The following is a 16,278-nucleotide window of genomic DNA, read 5'->3' on the forward strand; positions in this document are numbered from 1 at the left end:
TTACTCATTACTGAAAAAAGTAATCAGATTACAGTAACGCGTTACTAACTAACGCGTTACTGATAACACTGTTAATAGGGAACACTTTATTTAACAGCAGCGTCATAAGACTGTCATAAACCGTCATAATTAGGAAATGACACTATCATGTGGCATTACTGAATGCCTATGACAGATCTCATTAAGTGTCATCTGGCAAATTATGTCACTAACTCCATTTACATCCAGCTTGGATCTTTTACATCCATTCAAAAGTGAGATAATTTGCTTGATAACACGACATGACATGTGTTATAAGCATTCAATAATGCTCATAACAGTGTCATATCGTAATTATAATTGTCTAATGAGTCTTATTGCACTACTGTTAAATAAAGTGTTACCAAATACCATAATTAATGAAACAACTGGAACAGTAACTGAAGAAATAATCAGCAAAGAACATGAATTTTGATTGTTATTTACATCTGTAGCACTGCAATGCATGCTAAGAGGCATGCTGGACGGCAACAGTGTTGACAGCAGGTCGCAGCAGAGGTTGGCTGTCTCCCCTGAGCAGCTTCTTGAAGCAATGAAGCTTTGCAGTCAATTGGTTCATGGTGGTTCATTTGGTCTTATGACAGTCGTATGATGCCGCTGTCAAATAAAGTGTTACCGGTTAATATCTTTTGGTGTAAATGTCCCATAATACAGTGAGGACAGCTGCGGGTTATCATCCAGTGCTGCTTATCAACGAACAAATGCCGTTTTCATGCCAAATTTGAAGGGTGAGTCTTATAGTCAGGTGCACCTTATAGTGCTAAAATTACGGTATTTGTTTTGTTTTTTTGCAAGTGCGAGATGAGGTTTTGTATGCCCATGTGTCTGGGGTTATGTGTGAGGTAAAAGTTATTTGTATATATACGTATGTATCTGTTGTCAGCTATAAGTTTCAACATTTGGGATGCTGTGCATGGCAATATATTTGCACAGACTGTATTGATGCTCAATAGAAAAGCTCTGAAAGAGACAATTGTGCTTCCAAGACAAACACACATTCGGTATTAACATATGAAAAGTCTTCTGTCTTTCATTCTGTCTGCCTCTCTGATGAGCTGAGGTCAGTTCGGCCAAGAATGTCGTTTGGCTTCAACTCAGGGGAAGGATTTTTGCCCGCCATCAAGATCCCACACTTTTCCACTTCCAGAGAAACTGAACATAAAATCAAAGAATCTTAGAAGAATTCCCTCTCCTATTTGTGACATCAGTCTGGTGGTGCAGGGGCATTGTTGAACAGATCCGGCCAGCCACTTTTTTTTTTTTTTTTGAGTAAATAAAATTATTCAAGTAACATTAGTCAATTGAAAATCGGAAAATAAGGGAAATCATGTGCATTAAGTTAATGTTTTTGTTGAAATACAGATATCGAAAAATATTTAGTTTTTTTTTTTTTTTTCATTTTGTTAACAACACTAAAAAATAAAGACATATTTTTTTGTTTTCCTTTTGTTAAACTATATCCCAAAATTAAAGAGAATGTTTGTTTTATATTAACTGTATTGTTGGGACGCTTACGGCAGGGCCGGCCCAGCCTATACGCAGACTATGCAGCTGCTTAGGGCCCCTGACCACTAGGGGGCCCCAATCTGGCAACTGTTTAATTTATATTCTATTTTGTTTACTACAGTTTGCTTTATTTGAATTTTGTGAGTTTTGATACCTGATTACAAGCTTAAAAAAATAAAAGTTCTTCCTTAACTTCTTTCTTTCCTGTTTTAGAAAAAGGTTTGGCGCTATCTACAGTAAGTGCTGACAATCATTTGGGGTGAGAAGTTTGAAGTATGCAGCGCAACAAAATCTGATCAATATACAAAATATGGACGTATGGGTTGGATTGCATGTATGGGTTTCACAGTACACCGTGCGAAATGGTGGGCCAAAAATATGGGCCCCTTTGCATTATTTTGCTTAGGGCCCCCAAATGGCCTGGGCCGGCCCTGGCTTACGGGTCACTTTTTGTTCATTTTAGGGGATTTACAGGTCACTTCCTGATGAGTTTGAGTCACTGTCTATTCATTTGGGGAGATTCTTGGGCCACTTCCTGTTCTGCAACCCGAAATACACCAGAAATGACCCATTAATGCCCCAAAATAAACCAGAAATGACCCATAAATGCCCCAAAATCAACAGAAAGTGACTAAAAATCAACACCAAATGGCCTGAAATGCGGCCAAATTAAACTCATTGGTTGCCATTGACTGCCAGAGACGTCCAATCCGCTTGAAGTGGGAGGGGTGGCAATGAATGAACGCATGTCTACCAGTGATAAACACATTCCAATTCACAGCAGAAGAATGAAAATAGCTTGTTCTTCTGTTTATTAGTTGTTTTGTAGAATATCCTATAATGAGTTCCTGACCAATATATCAATAATCGTTGTATCGCTGTATCATTAGATCATCGTATCGTGAGTTAACAAGATGTTACCCACCCCTACGGTATCCAGTATTGTATGCGTACTTCCATCATTAGTGAGTAGAGAAGCAAAAGAGATTGTGGCTAGAATTTCCGCCAGTTTCACTGGTTTCAAGATATGAAATCAACCCCCTTCAGCCTTGGATGGATGCATCTGCTTATCAGACCAGGCTTTCCACAACTTCCACCAATTATCTACAGACCCACATCCTTTACCTGGAAGCCCCTCAATAGCTCACGATGGCATTATGATGCCGCGAGACATGTCATTACTCGCCAGGTTCGGTCACATTTCATGTTTGCACGGTAAAATTGTGTGGTTTTATGTATGTATGTCTCTTATTACTGCTGATGATAACCTAAACTTTGTTTACCCATAAGCGGATTTTAAGTTGTAGAGCAATAAAAACTGCAACAAAAATGAATGAAATGAACAAAAAAACATATTTTTATAATGAGTCGAAATTATTTTTCGAGCACCTTAGACAGTCATTTGCTTTGCATACAATTTAAAATATATTTTTATATATTAAGAGAAAAAATATTTTTTAAAATAGTTTTTTTCTTTGATTGAAATTTTTTTTTTTTTTTTTTGATTGAAGCAACTTTTTGGGGGATTGAATGGTTTAGAAACAAATGTCCTAATCATAATATGGCCCAAACACAAAAAGGATTGCTTCAATCAAAGAAAAGTGTTCAAATGCAAATTTTTCAATCTCAAATATTTTTTCGCATTCAAAAACTTTTTTCTATGATTGAAATGTTTCTTTTTTTGATTGAAGTGATTTTTCTTTTTCCAAAATCTATATTTTTTTTTAAGCAACTTATTTTTTGATTGAATAATAGAGAAAAATGTCCTGGCAAAAACAAACACAAATCGACATTACTTCAATCAAAAAGTTGCTTCAATCAAAAAAAACAAAAAAAAACAAAAAAAATTAATCAAAGAAAAATAGCTTTCACATGCATTTTTTTGAGTTTCAAAATTATTTTTGCATTCAAACACATTTTTTTTATTGAATAATAAAGACACAAATCTACCTCCATATGGCTCCGCCCAGGGAATACAATTTTTGAATGGGGTAACTACATTGGCATGACACCGGCGGGCGTACCAAATTTAATGGATGACGATCTTGGCGAAAAGTATTGCCTAAGCAGCCTGATTTAGAATTCCCCTCAAGAATGATGGGAAACAAAAAACCCTCATTGTCAACTTATTATTATACATAATAGAGATGTCCGGGACATGATCGGGATACCGATCGATCGGGTCCGATCACGTCATTTTCAAAGTATCGGAATCGGCAAAAAAATATCGGCCATGCCTTTTTTTAATATATATACTGTATATTTTTTAATTAAATCGTTTTCTAATTGTATTTAACTTTACAAACATAATATGTTACACTCATCCAGAGTCTTTAGTTTAGGCTTGAGGTGGGGTTATCAAATTTATCCCGATAACGGCGGTAATTTTTTTTTATTTTTTATTTATCACGTAAAATATTTATTGCAATTAATGCATGCGCTGCACGACCCACCCATGCATTGTCGCGCTCAATCTGTAATGGCGCCGTTTTACCTATATAGAGAGATAAAAGGCAGCGTAAAATGAGTAGAGTGAATTTTGGCAGCCTTTGGAGCCTTTTTCTAATTGGCTAAAGCCTTACAACCCCTCTCCCTAAGATTAGAAATATCATGGGAAGCAATGTGGGGTAGCAAGGTAACAATTGATCTTTTTCTTAACACCTTAAATTATTTCCCAACGCAGAGAAGATATATCAATTGGTAGCACTACGCACAGTCATGGTTCCACTTCCCATCATGCATTTGGGCATGGCTACATTATCATTTACTGAAAGCTCAACAAATACACTAGATGGCAATATTTAGTCACAAGATACAAAGTCACAAGTCTTTCTATCCGTGGATCCCTCTCACAGAAAGAATGTTAATAATGTAAATGCCATCTTGAGGATTTATTGTCATAATAAACAAATACAGTACTTATGTACTGTATGTTGAATGTATATATTCGTCCGAGTTTTATTCATTTTTTTTCTTAATGCATTGTCAAAATGTATATGATCGGGAAAAATTATCGGGAATGATTGGAATTGAATCGGGAGCAAAAAAAAAGCAATCGGGTTGGGAAATATCGGGATCGGCAGATACTCAAACTAAAACGATCGGGATCGGATCGGGAGCAAAAAAACATGATCGGAACAACCCTAGTAACTAGCAATATCTAGCAAACAATGATCTTATCCTCTACTTCAATGGTCATTACTTGTTTGCTTAACCAAAACTTGAGACACCATATACAACCATCCTTTTTCACACCACTTAGTCCTGTACAGAGTCACGGGAAGCTAAAGTCTATACAACCTTTAATTAATGAGGAAAGGTTTCGGTACAGACAAACATCCACTCTGCCTGTACATGAGAAAGGAAAGTGGGCTACTACACCATCAGTGACTCCATACTACTACTTTTTTTTTTTTTATAGTACAGTAAGTCATGAATGTTTCAGTACCAGTTATGCAAACCTTCCAAGAATGAGCAACCTCCTCATTCCTGAATGTTGAATGTATATATTCATTCGAGTTTTATTCATTTTTTTTTTAATGCATTGCCAAAATGTATATGATCGGGAAAAATTATCGGGAATGATTGGAATTGAATCGGGAGCAAAAAATAGCAATCGGATCGGGAAATATCGGGATCGGCAGATACTCAAACTAAAACGATCCGGATCGGATCGGGAGCAAAAAAACATGATCGGAACAACCCTAATAAATATTCTTGTAAATTAATTTTATTGTTGACACTGCGTTTTGGAGTCATCAACATGTTGTGCCTCCCCGCCCCAAAAGTCAAACTCCACCTATGAGTTTACCTGAGCTAAATCAACCCAACTCTATCAAACTGTATCTGCTTTTTAAATCAATTATTAAACAGTGAAATCAAGTCTAAAATAATGGTGTACTTGCACGGATTTTATATTAATGCGCCATAATTAAAATAACATGGATCTAAATATGGGACCAGCCTAAACAAACAGAAAACTGATGTAATATGGAGCCTGGAAAAAGAAGCCATCTGGAGCAGAAGTACTCGTTCTAATGTCAAAAGCTGTTGTATGTATACGCCATTTTTACTGTCAACATCATAATGTCAACCTCAACACAGCAAACAGCCATACGCATACGTACATTGTTGGTGTTCAGCCAAGCAGAATGTCATCATTTCCTTTTGGCTACTTGATAAATGCTGTAATGTTGAAGTTTCTCTTGGCTTGAGGATGCAATGGAAGGGGGGAAAAATCTGACAAAACAAGAATAATGATGATTATACCTTTACAGCTGGGACTTGGGAGCTGTCATATTGCTACACTGTGAGCAAATTTATTGGTAATCATAGACAGATGTTTAATAAAACGTAGGACACATGCTCTGTGGTTTGTGGCATGTTGGAGGAAGGTTTGGATATAGGTCTTAAAATGTACTCAAATGCACAATAAGGCATCAAGTGCTTTATAATTGGAAATATTAATCAATCTGGCAATGTGTTTACGCAGGTTTGCATGTTCAGAAAAGGAAAACTTAAAATGCATATGACACCATTAAAAAAAAATCTCAAAGAGGATTATTATGTGAATTAAAATCATATTTTGAGACAATTTGACTATATAGTACAATTTGGCAAAGCGCAGATGACGAGAAATGAGTCTTTTAATCTGCCATTTAGCTCCTCCTGTCATTATAGCGCTCTGGCGCCTCCATCTGGGTGATGACGTCAGCAGAGTAGGGATTTCAGCAGATTTAGAATTCAGCCCAATGGAGGTAGAAGATTCAGAACGAGAAAAAGGCGACAAGAGAGCAGACTGCATGATGTCATCATTGTTTTTATCTCTCTACTCCAATATTTTTACAGAATATTCTGGGTATGTAGGTATTGCTAAATAAATTGTATGGTCATGACAAATAACAGTCTTGTGCTAAATGGAATATGAAATATTAAAAATGCCTTTATTCAGTACGAAAGGGCTAAATTACTGCATAATGGTCAAAACTGCCGACTTCCTAAACCTCCTGATTGGTATTTTATGCCACCGGAATTAGTCCGGCTCTTGTTATTTCCCTGCGGGGACTCGGAGGCTAAGAGCTAGGCTACATGCTAACCCGAACCGAGCGGCTCTTCCAAGTCTCTTCCTTGCTTTTCGAACACAAAAAATCACACAAAATAACCCTGACTTACGTCACACAGGGCGGCGGTGGTGATTGTCTTCACCGATTGGCCAGCCCCCGGGAGTGAGTAAGTTTCAGCTCGTCATTTCCCCACTGCGGCCCCGGCAGGCAGGCATTGCTCATCGCATGGGATGCAGAAGGGGAATGAACGCCGAAAATGGTGTAATTCCAGTGGACAAACCGGCCGACGTCGGAGAGAGTGGCTGCCCCAGTCCAAGCCGAGGATAGCACTCTCTCGGCGGGCAAACGAAGAGGGCCAAGAGGGATGGAAGTCTCTTCACAATCGAGAACCGTAGACGAGAGCGTTAACCGAGGGAGGCGGCCACTCCCACCTTCTCGGTGGACAGAGAGCATTGTCACCCAAAAATGCAAGCCACTTATTAAAACGTGTGATGACATGATCCCAGTATTTGACATAATATAAAACACGTAGCTTACTCACTCCCTCGTCCGTCCAATGGTCGCTCCATTGTCATACTTGTTTTACCTATTCTTCGTGGTGAATAGGATCTTTGTTGAAACCCAGAAAGGCTCACACCACTCTCCCTGGTGTAGCAACAAAAACCTGCAGCACATTGGGCTGGCATAACGTGAAAAATAAACAAATTAATCCACAAAATTAGGTGGATCTGCAGGTTTTTTTTTGCTTACAATAGTATGGCTGTATAGTGAAGAAGATGTCTCCCATTAAAGTCACATCCGCCTTCTTCTTCAATCCGAGAACGTGGCCAGAACTCTCTCATTTTCGTAGCGCGGGATTTAAAAAATTTAATAAATATATCGATGACTTTGTTTTCTGAGTGAATCTCAGATCCATGCGGGCTCCAGTAGGTCTCCTGCAATATTTGCAGCGACTGTGGTGTAATTCAATGGAAGAGTCATCTGAAAATCCACCTTTTGGCACAAAACAGTGAAGTTTAGTGGTGGAAAAAATCATGGTCTGGGGTTACATCCAGTATGGGGATGTGCGAGAGATCTGTAGGGTGGAAGGCTACATAAATAGTTTGAAATATCAAATCTTAGCTGCCTCTTACATTCCTAACCATAAAAAGGGGCAATTTCTGCAGCAGGATGTTGCTCCATCGCATACTTCAATCTCTACCTCAAAGTTCCTCAAGGCAAAGAAGATCAAGATGCTCCAGGACTGGCCAGCCCAGTCACCAGACATGAACATCATTGAGCATGTCTGGGGTAGGATGAAAGCGGAAGCATGGAAGACGAAACCCAAGAATGTTGATGAACTCTGGGAGGCATGCAAGACTGCTTTCTTTGATGTGACCTGATGACTTGTATGAATCCTTGCCGAACCACATGGATGCAGTCCTTCAAGCGCATGGAAGTCATACAAAATATTACATTTGGATCTCACAGCACCACTACTTAATTCGCTTATGTTATGTAACATATTTTTGTATTTGAATTACATTTTTTGTTGAATTTTCACACTACTTTCTATAAGTGACAACACTTTTGTCTTGCCAAAATTTGACCTTTATGTCTTCATTGTGAAACAAATATATTTTTGTACATTCAACATCATTTGGGAGGGTCTTAGCTTTAATATGAGCCATTTCTGAAACCAATTGAATAATTAAAAGTCAGGTTATTAGCAATTGTTTCTACAAAATGGATAAGCGACAAGACTTTTGTCAGGGCCTGTACTTGCGGAAAAATTAGCAGTGACTTAACCTTTGCTATCATTAAACGTTTCCTATTGTTACTTTTATTTTCTTGTAAACTCATCACATCTGTGTTTATTGCAACAAGGGAATCTGTAATACTGTACTTTGCACTGTATAGCAGATTGTTGAATGGTGGAGTGTGGAGCCAGAACTAAGAAGAGATGGTTATTACATTACATTTTTTAACAATCTAATGGTACTACAGTTTGAGATCACAAATTATTCAGCAGGTAGCCTACAGTTTTTTTTATCTTTTATAGCCTGTATAGACAGCAGCAGATTGTTTTTTTTCATTCTTAGTCGCTCTGGTTAACTGTCTGTGAGATATATGAACATAAAAATGATACAGCACATGGTTAGATATTTGAGGTGCTCTTACCGAGCCAACTGTTTTTATTCAAAAGGAACACACAGCCAATCATATGCTTTTTGGTTAGTTGAGTTGCTCCACACTGGTAATTTGGTAAATGGGAGTGAGGAAAAACTGTGGACAATAGCATCACCTGCTGGTGAGACTGCAAAGTATTAAACAAAGGCTCACTCCCAAGAGTTATTATTTGTCATATGAACAACAGAAACACAATGAGAAATGAAATAGCAAGGTATTTTAAAAATGATAATAACAATAACAACAATTCTTACTTTTGGCAAAAAAAAAATGCATTGCTGGTAATAGAACTCCCATTTTTACTGACTGAAACAGATTATCTGATTGACTCCCAGCCATTTTTCACAACACATACAGTTCTTTCAGGCTTAAGAAATATTGTAGTCTATGGCTACATGAACAAATGACTTACAAAAAGAACAATTAGATTCCCATCTTTCAACATAAAAACAAATGTTTGTTTCTACGCTTTTTCGTTCTTTAGCCTACTGCCCATAGTTATCTGGGATTGGCTCCAGCACCCCCCGACCCTCGTGAGGATAAGCGGCTCAGAAATTGAATGAATGAATGAATGAATAGTTATGAACAGTTGAACATAATAAACAACACTGTATAAAGCCTGTCTTTGGTAGTGAATGAGGTAACTTGTACAAATATGATTTTTAAAGCATGTGTATAAATAGTTACAAACTAACTCCCTCTTAACGTAGTCTTGATTGTGACAATAAATTGGGACGCGATCATTGATGTATAATTTAATGTGTGTTTAATTGAATAATATGGTCAAATGTATGACGAACAAGTTTGAATTACTGATTAATATATTAGTTATTATTTTGAGAGTCACATTAGGTTACCAAAGTATGGACAACCAAATGGGCCAGAATGAGCTTATAGTTTTCTTATCTATCTATGTTTAAGAAAAAACTTCAATAAGTAAAAACTTTCAAAAAAGTCAATGAGTGAACAAATGTATTTTTAGGTTAACATTTGCTCCCAAAATATTTTTGCATATACAGATCAATGCTGCTCCCTGCTGGCAGCTAAACATAATAGACATTTTTAGTATTTCAGGTCATGTTATGATCTCCTGTCAGAGCTGACTCGATTACAATAACATTCTTTCAGAGACGACAAAAAAATGTCAGCATGATCTGAATGAAGAGATCTATAGAAAAGAAGTATTATGCAAAATACTGCTCCAGGTGAGGCTCGAACTCACAACCTCGGCATTGCTCAACAATGTACTGTCATATAAGTACCGCGCGCTAACCGATTGCGCCACTGGAGCTCGGCAAATTTGGTCAGTAGATAGATTTATAAGGTAAATTGGCCTATGTAGTCTGTAATTGTGTATGTAAGTGTAATTTGTTGTGCTTGGTTTGAGGACCATGAAACAGACGCCACTTGCACTTACTTAAGATATAAAGGAAGGGAAATTTGAGATGAACAAAAGCGTTTAACGACCTCACCGTCATACTTCTACCCGGAAGTACCGCCTTGCTCTGACGTAACTCTTTTGACCGGACTTTTCTATCCGGGTACCCAGCTTTTTAATTTTTGTTATTTTTTAAATTTTTATTCACTTATTTTTTTTATGGAATAATAAAGACACAAATCAATCTCCATAAGGAAAAAGGGTAATCTATGGAAGCCTATTCCCGCCACTAAAAAAAAAAAAAAAGTTTTCTTACTTTTTTTTTTTTTTTTTTTTTTGTGGCGGGAATGGGCTTCCATAGTAATCCAATAGTTTCAAACCTTGACATGATAGAGAAATCCGCTTTGAATTCGTCACCCAACAATTAGTTGAAAGATTTTGATCGAACTCAACTAAAATCGTGTTCCCCAGTGTAATGAACCAATGAAAAAAAAGTACAAATTGTGTTGCCAGTGTTATAAAATATAGATTTGTCATTAAATGGGGCTTTGCCTTGCAAATCTATAAATCTATCTGCTCAGCAATTTCAAACAGCAGTTTGTATGTAAACATGCAAATAATAATAATAAGACACGAGTCGTGTTTTGCTGGGACTGCACTGTCTTTATTATGATCAACATTTGCACTGTTACAACAATATTCACGCACAAATTATCATTTGCACTATCATATCAAGTCAGCCATCTGCATCCTTGTCTGAGTACTGTAAATTGTCACATACACACTGTTATATTACAACTACATCACCACTTGCTGCTAGTCCCTTATTCACTTTATTCCCAATATGTGTACACTGTAGCTTGTGTTTTTATATTAGCCTTATTGTCCTATTGCTTGTTTTATGTGGTGCACATTATAACAAAGCTTGAAACCACGTCGTAAAATGGCAATAAAGGCTTTCTATTCTATTCCATTCTATTCTACAATGTCAAAATACCACATAAGTTGATGTAAATGTCTCATGTTACTTGGCTGACATCTGTGAACAAAAGTCAGATTTGACGTGTTCCATGGGTGCTTCGTTACAGTTGGATGTGAGGATGGAGCAGGCAGCGCATTTACATTTCAGCGCCACTGGGTACTTGACCATAGGGTCTACGCCTGGAAGGCAGTCAGACAGCTCGTATTGTTGGTGGTATTCATGCTCGTACATACAAACGTTAGGCACTTCAATGGGCATATCGTAGGAGATCGGGTACTGCAATGAGGAGAAACGATGCATTACTATTTTAGTATATTATTCTGTTGTCTTCACACAGAAACTTCAGAAAACGTTACATTTGTGGCGCAATATCCAGTACAGATGGTAGTCTCCACTAGGTGACAAGAGAAACATCCTTCTTTCTCCAGTCTCACTTTTTGTTTGGTCAGGTGACATCCTGGCAGCTTGGTGGTTGCTGCCAACACATTTATACAAAGGCCACACACAAATACAATCATGAAACAACATAGCACAAAACAGCAAATAGCACATCACATAAATCCACACAGGACAATAAATGACACCACCTGCAAGGTCCATCCACCAAACACTGTAGGCAGCCAGGTACAAGGTAAACATCCGAAAGGTCATGATTCCACAGACCTACACAGCCAACAAAATTACACTGTAGTGAATGTCACCCACAAATTCACTATACAATCACAAGACAATCAAAAATCCTTTTTCACAGTTTCATGACTAAATCAAATCTTATGGACAAATCATGAAACAAGCATGGCTTACCTGTGTGTGTCTTGTGAAATCAAGGATGGCTTGCTCGCTTTTATAAGCTCTGAGGATGGGGGGTGCCAGAACAGCTTTGGCTTGATGCCCTTTGTCAATGTGCATGTTACCCTTTCTGTGGACTTTCAAAAATTCAATTTAAAATACTATTTTTAGAGATATGTGTTTTTTAAAGTTTTAACATCATGTATTTTACAAACTACATCTGTGTGGTATCATGGGGGTTGCTGGGGAGTGGCTGAGAAGTTGTCTGACAGAAAGGGTACAATATGTAAAAATGGGGAAATGGTCATCGGAATATCTCAGTATCTCTCATGGGATCCCTCAGGGGTCCGTTTGGGACCAAAATTATGATAATATTTATATCAATTACATATATAATGTACTGTATCTCAGTTTTTGAAATTCATACTTTTTGCACATGACATAAACATTCGAGAGTAGTGAAAACTGAAAACCAAAAGTATACGTAACTACTGTAAATGAGGAATTAAGTAAAATAAAGATGTGGCTGGATATTAATAAATTAAAACTTAAATAAGACAAAAGTAATGATATGTATTAACCTTAAATATAACTCAGAATTACAATAGGTTATATGAATGAATTCGAATTTATAGGAGTTATTATACTGTAGATAGTAAATTATCATGGAAATCCCACATCAGACACATCAAAAACCAAAATCTCCAAAGGCCTGTCACCAGTGCTTAATTTGTAGATCATAAGGTGCCGGAATGCAAAGTACATATCACAGCGCAGGGATGACGAGACGGGCACAGGTCCTGGAACATACGCGGAAAATGGTGCTAAAAACAACACGCAAATACCCACGTGCCATGCTGTGAGACTTACAGGCCTCAATTTCAGATAATATCCATGGTATATACTGTATGTTATGAAAACAATTTACAATTATTTAGGCTATACTCTGCACAGCACGGGCAATTGCCCACATAACCACAGTTGGGAGAGTACGCAGTCAGCAATTAGTTTCTCAACACGTCTAACTTGTAAAACAAAAAACAAAAAAAAATCAGTGATTACAATAAATAACATAAACCCATTCTTTTGAGAGTTTCATCCTCCCCATCTTCTCTGGCCCCAAAGTTCCCACCGCCTTACAAATTGTGGAGCTCAAACCCGAATTTCCCTTTAGGGTACTGGCCTGTTGCTCCGACTGTTGGTGGTCCACCTGGCTGACTGCGGGCACTGTAGCTGGCCCCCACTTTGGGTGGCGCCGAACCTGACCAGCTGCTGCCACGGTAGCAGCCTCCTGCCCCAGCTTGGCTGGGTGTCCGTGAACCTGGCTAGCTGCTGCGGCGCTAGCCTCCTCCCCGTTAGCATGATCACTGCAGCTGACCTCATTGCCGGTTGTTGCTTTTCTGATTCTTTTTGAACTATCTTCCTTCTTTTTGAAAAAGGACAGTAAATGCAACTGTCTTTTTGGCATGTTGAAATACCGTTTGATCCTGGCTGCTTGCTCCCCAGACGCCAGGGTTGAGCCTTGAGGCTGCAAGCGAGGGATTTCTCCTTGCATTTTTGGGACATGAAAATAGCTAATATCTTAGGTAAAGTATGACGGAAAAATTTTGCGGTTTTGAAACCGTGATGTTTACATACCACGGTATACCTTGAAACCGGTAATCAGCACATTTCTAGTTTGCCCCCAATTTACATGATTTATTAAATTTCCTCCAACTGATAGTCCCCTACCTCAGGGGTCCCCAACCTATTCCACTAAGGCACACTGTGGGTGCAGGATTTCATTCTTACCAAACAAGATGACAACACTTTTTCCCCAATCTGGTGTTTTACAAGTGCAATCAGTTGATTGCAGTCAGGTGTGGCTTGTTTTAGCAGAAGCCTCATTGGTTCAACTGTCTCTGCTGGATCGGCTGGAACAAAAACCAGGACCCACAGTGTGCCTTGAGGACTGGGTTGAAAACCCCTGCTACCTGATAGGAGTAGAAATTAGTTTGCTCAGTGGAAGGTTGACTTGCACTGGGTATGAGGAAACACGGCCCATAGACTCAAGTTTTGACCTGCATAATACCATTCTTTCAAAATTTGAAGAAACTGGAACAGGAATTCGCTTAGATATTCACTTGCTAGCTTAGATATATCAGTTTGGCCGAAGTGTTTGGTAAATACACATCAGAGTTGTTTTGGCAGCCCTTTTAATTTTCGTTTTAGGCTTTTGGACGATTATATACTTATAAGTCTTAGTGGCATTTTAGTCATCTTAAAATGTGTTTGTCTTCGTTTAGTTTTTGATGACATTTAGTAAAAATGTTTTCATCTGTAAAATTAAAACATTTGCTCCAAAAATATAGAAACAAATAAAGGTTTCCAACTATTTCGAATGACAGACGAGCACGTATCGTAGTGTCTACAAGGACAACGCCAGCTTGGTAATAATGCAGACTCAGCAGGAAAACATTACATTATTTTAATTTAATTATACCCAAATGGACGCCAGTATACCCAACTGGACGCCGCGAAGTGTATTTTTTAAAAAAGTTGAAAAGTTGCCCGAGAGTTGAAGAGGACGCCCACCGTTAGCGCTACCCTAATGCTTGTGCTATGAGTTACATTTAGTGTGTGATGATCACTCAGCACAGACCTTTAAAGACTAAAGCAGAACTGCATATTCTCTCTGGCCAAAATAAGAAAACAAATCTTACCGTGTGTGTGTGTGCAAGCCTTGAGACTGAAGAGGACACTGCACTGGTGAGTGCAAGCGATGCAAGCTAGCTACACATAAAATGACACATATTGTGAACTTGTGGCAGAAACTATTACGCATTTTTGTCTCTTTCTCGTCTCCTCAGACAAAAACTGGCATTAGGATTGTTATGTTTTAGACTCCAGAAACAAATTTTTAGCTTTTTATCGTCTCGTCGTTGTCACGAAAAAAGTGTCCCTTGACGAATTGTTTTTGTTATTGTCATCGTTGACGAAAACAACACTGACGCACATGTGAAACCTGTGGGGTTCGGTACCTTTAGCAAGGTGAAGATAACGTGTACATGTGTCTACAGTACATCAAATTATGATCTGCCAGACATATTTTGAAGGACGATAGTCATGATTATCTCAGCATTTCCACACGAACCAGGTACGAAAAAAGCCCCCTTGCTTCACGGAAAATAAAATGATAATCACCTGATAATCATTAACATCTACAAAGCCCATTGGGTTTCCGTTAACATTACATAACAAGAAATGACAAGGCATCAAATGAGTATTTCATCAGCATATTATACTTATTTGGTGCCCACAAATTAGCTTTTCGGCACAAAACGATTGATACTGCATGTTTTGTTACCACAATTTTGACTTCCCTCCCATCCAAAGCTCTCTGCAGGGCCATGTGCACGTGGATGTCAGAAATGATCATGAAACCAGAAACAAAAAAATAAAGGTCAATCTACTTCTAAACCGGATATATTTACCTAAGAGTGTGTGTTTGGATAGCAACGTAGATTTGGTATCATTGATTACCAGAAGGCTTCGCTTCTTTGGGATTAATGTGGATTACACTAATGGAACGGATGGACTATGTGTATAATCACTTAATTCCCTTTCCTCTATGCATCATTTGATATCTGTTTTCCACTTTTCTCTTTCAGGCTTGTGTACCATTTCGTTATCCAATAGTACAGTTTTTCCAGCCGACCAACCATCCTTTCATCCATCCTCATATATATATATCCGTCTTGTGTCTTATCTTTCCATTCCAACAATAATTTACAGAAAAATCTGGCATATTTTATAGATGGTTTGAATTGCGATTAATTACGATTAATTAATTTTTAAGATGTGATTAACTCGATTAAAAATTTTAATCGTTTGACAGCCCTAATTTTTACCCTATGTAGTCTTGCAAACTATGATTATAAGAACTGACATTGTGAGTCGGTGGAGTTAATACGTAGTAGACCTCTACTTCAATTAGAGTAATTCATATGTATATCTTGGGTGGCTGAGGAGTGGGACTGAACTTTTCTGTTTGGGTTGCTTCCTTCTTCACCCAACTCCAGAAAAGTGGGAGAGGATGGATGAAAGGATAGTTGGTCTGACATTGTGAGTCAGTGGAGTTAATATGTAGACCTCTACCTCAATGTGAGGAATTCATATGTCTGCCGGTTTGTCCACCAAGAATGCGCCATTTTCGGTGTTCATTCCCCTGCTGCGTCCCTAGCAACAAGAGGTGGCGTCCCGCCGGACACAGGGCAATGTCAGCGGGAGTCTGGCAGGGCTGCCTCCCGGAACCGCAGCAGGGCAATGACGAGCCGAAACTTGCTCATCGCTGGGGGCTGGCCAATCGGTGA

At 38.4% G+C, this 16,278-nt stretch overlaps 1 protein-coding gene and 1 non-coding gene across 2 annotated transcripts; both read right to left on the reverse strand.

The window, feature by feature from the left end:
• Positions 1 to 9,974: 9,974 nt before the first annotated feature.
• On the reverse strand, positions 9,975 to 10,068 carry trnai-uau (transfer RNA isoleucine (anticodon UAU)). Its single transcript has 2 exons — positions 10,031 to 10,068; positions 9,975 to 10,010 (listed from the first exon to the last, which is right to left on the reverse strand). It is a non-coding gene; the product is annotated as a tRNA-Ile (tRNA).
• Positions 10,069 to 10,930: 862 nt separating this feature from the next.
• Positions 10,931 to 11,790, reverse strand: LOC130923140 (gonadotropin subunit beta-2-like). The gene is made up of 3 exons (XM_057848641.1): positions 11,725 to 11,790; positions 11,494 to 11,612; positions 10,931 to 11,413 (listed from the first exon to the last, which is right to left on the reverse strand). The coding sequence occupies exons 1-3, from the start codon at positions 11,786 to 11,788 to the stop codon at positions 11,180 to 11,182; spliced, it is 417 nt and encodes a 138-aa protein (XP_057704624.1). The 5' UTR covers positions 11,789 to 11,790; the 3' UTR covers positions 10,931 to 11,179.
• Between the last annotated feature and the right edge of the window lie 4,488 nt (positions 11,791 to 16,278).

Source organism: Corythoichthys intestinalis, chromosome 10 (assembly GCF_030265065.1).
Source record: "Corythoichthys intestinalis isolate RoL2023-P3 chromosome 10, ASM3026506v1, whole genome shotgun sequence".
Taxonomy (NCBI): Eukaryota; Metazoa; Chordata; class Actinopteri; order Syngnathiformes; family Syngnathidae; genus Corythoichthys; species Corythoichthys intestinalis.